General features: G+C 35.4%; 1 protein-coding gene across 1 annotated transcript in view; it reads left to right on the top strand.

Moving 5' to 3' along the window:
- The first annotated feature begins 376 nt into the window (after positions 1-376).
- Positions 377-9,812, top strand: part of LOC136028389 (charged multivesicular body protein 4b-like) — a 31,691-nt gene continuing 22,255 nt past the window's right edge. Inside the window, exons 1-2 of the mRNA XM_065706202.1 lie at positions 377-474; positions 9,597-9,779. Coding sequence (XP_065562274.1) covers positions 9,602-9,779 — 178 coding nt within the window. The 5' untranslated portion in view covers positions 377-474; positions 9,597-9,601. The remainder of the gene's footprint in view (positions 475-9,596; positions 9,780-9,812) is intronic.

The following is a 9,812-nucleotide window of genomic DNA, read 5'->3' as shown; positions in this document are numbered from 1 at the left end:
TTTTCCAAAAAGCGATAAAATTTCTGTTAAACAATTATTATTAAGGCTCATTCATGGCTATTCCAATTTTATTTATAGCTCAACCCAACCAATAACTGCATTGGCCCCATAAGGTTTATTGCTGCAGTGATTAATTATTATTAGCAGTAGTAATTTTACAAATATTTGTTGGCTCAATTACCTCCACAAATCAACTTGAACTAATATCCTCTGACTCTAAAAGACTCGCCGTTTATTACACCCCTACTACGTAATGGCTTCAATCCGCAAAACGACGGTATGTATTGAGACAGTGGATATATTCATATTCGTAGGAAGTATCACTTTCGTTAGAAGATTAGGCCATCTATTAATTTGACTTTCGAGAAAATTAGATGGCGAAGACGGCTCCTGTCGAGGTGTCAGCATATAGTCATTGATAAGGAAAGCTTGACTAGATAAATTAAAAAATTAACTTTTTTAAATTATTCTAAGGTTAGTTGATTTAGAAGTTAAAATGTTGTAACAGTTGTAATTATGTAGGCTACATAATTGATATCAGTAAATTATGATATTCTTGGCTTTTTGACATCCTGGAAAGTTGCTAGGCCAAACTGAGTTAGGCTTGGAACAAGACTATTAGACTAAGTTATGTTATAAATGGTAAAATTGTAGTTTAGCTGCTTTTTGCAGTAAAATCAATAGCATGTTTCACTATCTTGGAAAGGGTTTAGGTCAGAAAAATGAAACTTTCAGGGAATGGGTCTAAAGGCTAATGTATGTCATGGGAAGGTGTTTTGAACTACCTACCTCTACTCCCTCTCCCTCTAAAGGGTCCTGACCTTTAAAAATATGTGTTTTATAAAAGTGAAACCTTGCAAATAGATCTTCTGCTTGAATGAAGTACAACAAAATTGTTTTCAGCTTCACAACTTTGCTCAATCCCAATTTAGGCTATAAGGTTTTAAAGATATGCAAATACATTACCTTAAATTACCTTAAATCGCATTTGCCAGCGAGATAAGGTGGTAGATCCTCCTGTAGTTCTTGCTGGTGGTGAGTGATGTAATTATGTTGGCTTAGCTTCCCAGTCCAGCCTCCACTTGGCCCTCTCCCAGTCCCTGTTGACTCCAGCCTTGAAGGAGTGGGGTGTCTCAGCTTGGATGGTAGACTCGGATAGGCTATTCCAGAGGGGGACCACCCGAATGGAAAAGAAACCACATTGTTCGCTTCTCCGACATCCAGGCAGGTGAAGCTTAAGACTGTGACCTCTTGAATTTCCTATATTTGAAAAAAAAAACATCAATATGGCTTAAAATTCTACTCAAATGTCAGGGATTTCATTTTCAGGCTGAAACCAGAGAAAAAGAACCTGATAACTGAAAATTAAGGTAAAATGTTGTTTTTTTCAAAATTTCAATAGGTATAGGCCTGTCAAGTTGGCAAATTTCTTGGTTTCTAATTACTGAGGTAAGAATAATTGGTTGACAATTGTTTGCTTCATTTCCCCTTTGTTTACAGACATGATCCTTCCAATCTTATAGAATATCTTTAGTACTAAGGGACTTTTAGAAAAGTTGAGTAAGAGGATACAACAACACTGCATATACAACAACACTGTCTTGTGTAGTAGCCAGGGGGATGGGGTACTCCATCTGGTCCTGTTGATTTATTTGGGTTAATCTTCCTCAATTGGGTTTCTACATCAGTTTTGGTTATAGGCTAGGCTATTAATAGGTGCCATGCTATTTAAATCCTCATAACCTAGGGCCTCTGGAAGTGGGGCATTATCAGGACAGTAAGTTCCAAGATGAACTGCCTAATTAGTTTATTGGTAATCTTCCTTGGGCCAAAGTTTTGTTTTGCCATCCAGTAGAAGTTGCATAACAACTTCCAGGGGTTACCTACCAGGGTTACCAGATGATTTATACCTCCAGGATATGGGGTTGTTTTTTTGCAGCTGCTATTGATTCCTCATATTTTTTGGTTATTTTTCAGGTAAGATTTTGCAGTTAGTAATATGCCTGTTTGTATTTTGTGTAATAACCCTTCTGGTTGTGATTCTTTAAGTACAGCTTCTAGTATTCCTTTTTTCTGTTTCTGACCTTTTTAATTTCCTTTGTAACATATGGGAGGGTTTTTGGTTTCCTTTACCAATTACAGCCTTTTTTCAATAGCTCTTTATAATATTCTTTGCATAGTTGACTTAGGCCCAACTGAGTTGGGCTAGGAACAAGAGCATTAGACCTTTTATGTGTATACATTCAATAAAAGACCAATCACATTGTGCCAATTCATGACAAATTAAACTGTAATCAGTATACACATGTTTCATAAATTCCAATCTATGTGGGTACAGTCTAAAGCTGTAACCTATGGCAATGTGATCACTTGCTCTATATGTTGGTAGGGGGTCAATACTCAGTATAGATTCTAGTTCCTTTACTAGCAGAAGATCAAATAATAAAGGATTTTGACCTTCTCTAAATAAAGTTGGGAAGCTAACTGCCTAATTACAGGAGTGATTAAACAGTCATTTCCAGAAATAATTTTTGTTGAACTATTTTCTGAGAATCCAGACCCATTGACCCACTGAATATGTAGACAATTGAAGTCACCAACAATAATCATATTGTCCTGATGCTTCATTTTGTTATCAATTGATCTACTAACAGCAAGAAGAAACAGCTTGAAGCTAGGGGAACTGGACCTTGTTTCTAAGAGCTCTTATTTTAATTCCTGACTAAATGCAGTGAAATCAGGGGAAGTTGGAGGGGGAAACTGGAAATCTTGAATGATGCTTGGAGTGAAGATATCAGGATGAAACTTGGTTAGAAGAATAAGCTAAACCAAGATAATCCAAAATTAAAATGAATAATCAAGTCAAATTTAGTTCAAACAAAAACTACCTTATACAAGAGTGGGTAAATATACCCACTGAATGTATGAAAGGTTGAAGTCACTAACAATAATTATATTGTCTTGATGCTTCATTTTATTGTTAATTGATGTACTAACAACAAGAATAAATAGTTCAATGATAGGGGAACTAGGACTTCTAGACATGCATCATATATGAAAGGGCCCAAAAAATTTGAGAAATGAAATCCATGCTTGTTCAACATATATCTCATAGGCCTCTTCCTTCTACATTAGATAAGTTGGTGACCGAAGTGTAATCATGAATCTGGATGTATCTAAGAGAGGTTTTAGTCCACTTAGGTTTTATCTCCAAAAAAGCATCAATATCTGCTTTGCTGAGTGTATGTTTTATTTCATGGAACATTAAATAATCTATATTACTAAAGACAACTTTTAGACCATTGCTTGTCTAAGGTGTATTGATTTTATTCTGACTATTTGTGACATTATTTGGGCCATTAAATACTTCAGATTCAATGCTGCCATTATTAGAACTACCACAAATGACAACACTTTTTTTTAACAATTTATTACCTCTTGCGACTAAATTTCCTTTGCTATTGGCATGCTGTGCATAAAGCTCTTCATACAATTTTCAATGTTCAATGTTCTTCATACAAGTTTCAATGTTCAGAACTTGACATCAATGTCTTTCTTTAGTTCTTCTTTAAATTTGCTAAATGTTTGCTAAACTGCATTCTTGGTTTTAATATCCAGGTCATGTACAGCAGTTATTGGTGGTTTTAGTGTTATCTATGGCTTGTACATCAGCTGCGCTTATGCTATATTTGGTATTACCCTTAAAAACAGGGAATTTTCATTTGCAACCCAATCTCCTATTCATTTTAGTTAGCAGATTATACTCAGGTTGCCTGAGCTCAAGACAATCCATGTATAGCCATTGTTTGCATGTATCACAATTTATTGCATTACAATCTTCATCTAGATTATTGTTGCAAGCAGCACTAATGTATTTGCCTTTTTTTGGGCTCACCCATTGCCTTTTTAGCAGCATTGTTTGGGAATTTAGGGTTTATTGTATTAATTTGCCATAGCCTTGGTAAAAGATGATTTCACCATTTGATGCACCTTTTAATGATATTTTCATAGATACTAATAACTACTCATACACATACATCCTGACACAACCCCCTAGTTAGGCTAATAAATTATGCACCTTCATTTCTAGCTCAAAGGGAACACTGTGATAACATTAAAGTAGTAGGCTTTTGTCTGATTCTCCATTCAACATCCTATTCTCCAAATATTGGGCAAAACTTGGTATTTGGACTATGTATTATCTCAGACATAAATATTGATTAAAATGTATCATACAAAATATAGACAGTAGGATTTGGTATAAGCCTAGATTTGTGGCTTTTTCCCATGTGTTTTTTTTTTTTTATTTCTTGAATTTGTCATTGTTTAATAAATCTACAGGTTGAAACAAGAGTGATGCATAGTAAAATGCTAACTTGAAGCATAGTAAACAAGTAGTTTAGGCTATATATGTGCACATCAGGAGGTTGGTGGTAGAGTAAATGAGAAGTACATGTAAATTGATTAAATACAATTTTTTGCATAGTATGAAGTAAAAAAAAAATTCCTAACATGTTTCCTTCTCAATATTCCCATTTCTAGGCTCATGCCTAGGATTCTAATCTTAAATATTATTTAGATAGATGTAGATGGGAAGGATTGACTGATAACTAGGACTACACTACTTTGGATTTGCTGACTACAATCCTGGAAAATATTGTTTTACCTGAAGTTGCAACTTGGAGCAATCTAAGGATTTTTCCTTATGAAGCTCCAGTTGATGGTTGAAGTTGTTTTAAATTTAATTTAGTGACAAGGGATTGTTGGATGATCAGTAGATTCCTTCTTGAGTTTACTCTGCATTGAGGACCACTCAGTATCCAGCCTTTGTTTGAAAATATCAACAGATTCCATAGTAACTGTACCTTCGGATAGATTTTTCTAATTCTTGACATTTCTTCTAGGAAGTAATTGAGTGCTGACTCTTAATAGGGTAGACCAACCATAGGGTAGAAAAATTTTCAGTTGATGACCTATAGCTCTTGAATTAGGACCAACAACAGGAAAGAATGTCAGGGAAGTGTTAGCCCTCATTAACTTATTGGCTATTTTGACATCACCTCTATTTTTCTTATGTACAAGTGTTTGGAGCTTCAGCTTTGCTAGTTTTATATGGTAGGAAAAGTCCTACATGCCAAATATCAATTTGGTGGCATGGCTCTGCACATCTTCCAAAACTTCTAAATTTAAGTTGTTTCAATATTTAAATATAAACCAAAGTTATCTCTATAGCCTAGTATATTTAAGCATAATTACTCTGCTTCACAAAACCTACTGTGATTTAGATGTTTGTTCAAACTTTAAGACTTTGAGTTCAAGATGGCGTGAATTTTCAAAGAGTAGGCTTGGCCAATATATACAAGGTTCCATAACTGACATAAAGACAAGATGAGCACACTACTTGACTCCTTTTTTTGTATCAGTGTACAGTTGGGACTGTTGCGAAAACAACTTAGAAAAAACCCCACTAAAATGCTTACTTATATCATCACTAAAAACACTTCACTTTACATTACCACCAACTCTCACCCATAATATGCAAATATAAGATCGAATTATAAATTTGTTGCATGCATCTGTTTCTTGATTTCATCAATACTGTTTCAATTTATGGGTATTAAGTTTAAACAAAAAGTGACATATAAAAGAAAGAGGGGATGTAAACTAAAGTGAAATACTTTTAGGAATCACACAAGTAGGTATTATACAATTTTTTAAAGTTGTTTTCAGCATGCTGTAGTTTTCTGTCTCAACAGTCCCGACTGTACATTGAAACCCCTTTTTATGCTCTTTCCAAATATAATAACCAATTCACTTGCAAATCCATCTCCCACCCTGATGGTCCAATATATAGTCCAAGATATATCTAAAAACTGAAATAAAAGTCTAAAATATCAAATTATTACTTTATAACATGCAGGATAGTCTTATTAATCAGATTATCATGTTTTCTTCTTTTGAATCATTTCAAAAAATTTCAGTTATTTCAATTTGGAATTATTTCAAATAATATTTTGTTAAATTACACACAGAGATAAATAACAGACTGAGAATGTAACTTGTTTAATATAAGACCTGCAATGTATAATTGTATTGATTTAACAAAAAAATTAATTATTAGGGACATTAGGAGTGGGGTGGTGGCACATTTGCAAATGAAATGATTTGTATATTTGAAAAGTGTAATTAAAAGGAATCGAGTTGTATGTTATGTTTATGTTGTCTCTACAGCAGATATGAAATTCTATGGATATTGATCAAAGCTCAACTTGAGATTTGTGTTCAAGATTAGGCTCAACTATTGACTATTAGCACGTTTAAAATATCCAGCATTATTATTATATAAAACATTCCAGCTAATTACATCATTTAAGAAAATTCAGACCAACTGAATGGTAAAACAATCTACTGTCTAGAGTGTATAATAAAAGTTCTACTGTGATTTGAAGTGGTGATTAGTTGTCTGAGTACTTGGTATCTTGCCCTAATGGTCATAAAAGTGACAATTGTATCCCAACTAAAGGTCCCTCCCCCTTATAGGGTCTGATACTGCCCTTGGCTATATGCTGAATGTAGCTGATTATTTTGTTGTTGTTTTTTAATCAGCATCATTTTCCACTGTTGACACAGGTTTGGTAGCAGACCTACAACTGTTGTAAAGGTGACATTGAAATGAAATAAAAAGTAGTACTATTAGATACCTTAGTTTATGCTCCATTTTAGTATACACAGTTGTTACCCTGACAATGCACCTTATCCTTTCAATGGTCCCAGATATAGCCCTAGGAGTATTTCATAGGGCAAGTTCCATCAGAATTTTCTGTAGAAACAAGGATAAGAGACAACCTTGCATAACTCCTTGTTGAACAAAAAACCAGCTACCAACATCATTTCCTTCATTGACTAGAGCAACTTTATTCTTGTACATAAAACTAATCACTCGAAATGTACTTTGTCTGGTATACCATAGAAGCATCAACAATTTGGTACTGTCCAAAACTGAATGATGAATGGCTCTCCCAAAAGACTTGGAACCTGATCGCTGAAAGGAAAAAATAAAAACAAAGCGATTATAGAAGGATTGATAAAGAAATCAAGAAATTGCAGAGGGAGATAAGAGAAACTACACCGAGCAAAAAGTAATACAAGCTGAAGATGCAGCAAAGAGAGTAGGCTCTAGGACCCTTTATAAACTAACAAATGTAATATTGGGCAAGAAACCGATTCAAGATGGACCTGTAAGAAATTCTGATGGTATTCTCATCATCAAGCGATTGGCTATTGAAGAAACATAGGCCGACCATTTTGAAAAGCTGTTGAATAGACCACCGCCTGATGAGCTTTTAGACGTACCATCTATAGTTTTCCTCATGCTTGAACTCAATACAGAACCCCGACTCTTTGACGAATTACTGACAGCTGAAAAGAAATTAAAAAGTGGCAAGGCACCAGGTGAAGACCATATCACGGCGGGGTTGATGAAGACATCAATCAGTTCATGCATATCTATTTTGCTGTTCTTGTTCCAAAAAATTTAGATGACACAAAAGTACCAACAGATTGAAAACACAACACATTCATAAAACTCTTCAAAAAAGGAGATAAGACACTACCTGGGAATTGGAGAGGCAATAGTCTCTTATCCATACCCAGTAAACTTCTGGTACTATTAATCCTCCACAGAATACAGAGTCTACTCAACAAGTACTTGAAAGAAGAGCAACATGTTTTAAGACCAGGACGTTCATGTACCGATTTGGTCTTCACCCTATGGGTGCTAATAAATAATAGCCGAGGGTGGTGAAGCAAATTGTACATGGCATTTATATACTTTGAAAAGGCCTTTGACTTGCTGCATTGCAAGACTCTATGGAAACTATTAACCTTTTTTGGGATCCCTGAGAAGTTGGTAGCCCTCATAATGGTTCTATATAAAGACTCTGAATGTTGTGTTAAAACGACAGAAGGAAGGACAAGATACTTTCGTGTCCTTTTTTGTGTTAAACAAGGCTGTGTCTTGTCACTTTTCCTGTTTCCCTTAGCTATTGACCATCTGCTCTGTAACACTTGCATCAGAAGCAACACAGCAAAGCACCAGACTTGCACCAGAAGCAACACAACTAAACACAGAACACCAAATTAAGGATTTAGACTGTGCTAACGATAGCACACTCATTGAGTCCTGTAAACAAAGACTACAAGAATTACTAAAAGCTGTACGGGACAGAGGCCAACTTGTGGGACTAAGAATCAACACTGATAAAACAAAAAGTATGGCAGTAACGGATTCACTTCTACACCTGAGATGCAATAACCAGGACATTGAGCATTGGGAGCACAATGATAAACACGGGAAAAAACTGAAAAAGATATATCATGTCGCATTCGGCAGGCCTCTGGTACATTCAATAGACTAAAACCGATATGGAGGTCGCAGAATTTCGTCCTTCAACTCAAACTTTGTCTATTCAATAGGAATGTCATCCCCGTTCTGTTATGTGCTTGTAAAACCCAGCATCTGAATAACACACAAGAAAGAAAGGTGAATTCTCGTCTTCGAGAATACATATCTCTGGAGAATACTAAACATTACTTGGTCACAGAAAATCTCTAATGAGAAGGTGAGATGGGTGACCAGACAACCCATAGTGACACATGTCATTAGGACATGTCGGCGGAAATATTTTCTAATAGGCACACCTATTAGACGGACCTACAAAACATAAATGCTTCCCTTCAACCGACATGGGAAGATGTTCTTGCTTTGGCGCACATGAGGTATTCCTGGCAGCTTCTCTTAGATGCCCTGGGCGCCTGTGGAAGCACAGTAGGATCTATCCCCTCCCCTAAATCCATGCTGTTTTTCTCCTGAAACTTTAGCTACAGCCTATCTTTGTCTAGAAAGTATCATCTTCCTAAGTATATTGCTGCCTACAGAAATCATACTGATCCCTCCACAATTACCACACTCACCCTCATCACCTTTCTTATAAAGAAGTGTATTTAAAGTGTGTTGTAAAATAACTAGCTTCTTCCTTTTTAAAAAAATTATATTCATAATCTTCTTATTTCATATTCCTCATTAATTTATCTTTAACCTCACAGTCAATATATTTCAAAACTCGTTTACTACACTATCAGCACCTGAGACCTTATTATATTTTAGCCCTCTAAGTACTGTCTCCAGCTCCTTCCTGGAAAATAGATCTTGCTTCACATCCAGGTTGTAAAAAAAAAAATCCATTCTGGTTTCGACTTCATGGTTACTGTTATGGTTATGGTGACCTTACGGTTACTTCAGGGATGCTAGTTTTGACTTCAGTGTTAGGCTCACATCAATGAGACCAGGGACAGGTCTGGGGGGAACTTGAATCTTGATAGTTTGCTAGGATATTACCTAAATAAGGGTATTCCATTCTCTGTATCATTTCCTACAATTGTATCATGGTTTAACATATTTTCAAAATAGTTGTCTACCTCTCATACAAAGATTAAATTTATTCTAGTTTCAATGCATGAAGGCAATTTATTGACTGAAGTTAGTGTAGCTGTAGGCAATCAGTCTTATGAGTTGTCATGATTTTAATATTTTTCAGGAACAATGAGTTTGATTTCAAAAATCTTTGGTGGCGGCAAGGACAAGAGTCCCTCAGCCGCTGAAGCGATTCAGAAGTTAAAAGAAACCGAGCTTATGCTCACAAAAAAGCAAGAGTTTCTTGAAGCAAAAATCGAACAGGAGCTAAGTACTGCCAAAAAAAACGGGACAAAAAACAAAAGAGGTATTTCGTTTTTTTTTTCTTGAAGTAAAAATT

Source organism: Artemia franciscana, chromosome 6 (assembly GCF_032884065.1).
Source record: "Artemia franciscana chromosome 6, ASM3288406v1, whole genome shotgun sequence".
Lineage (NCBI taxonomy): Eukaryota > Metazoa > Arthropoda > Branchiopoda > Anostraca > Artemiidae > Artemia > Artemia franciscana.
This window is presented reverse-complemented; position numbering and strand designations above follow the sequence as displayed.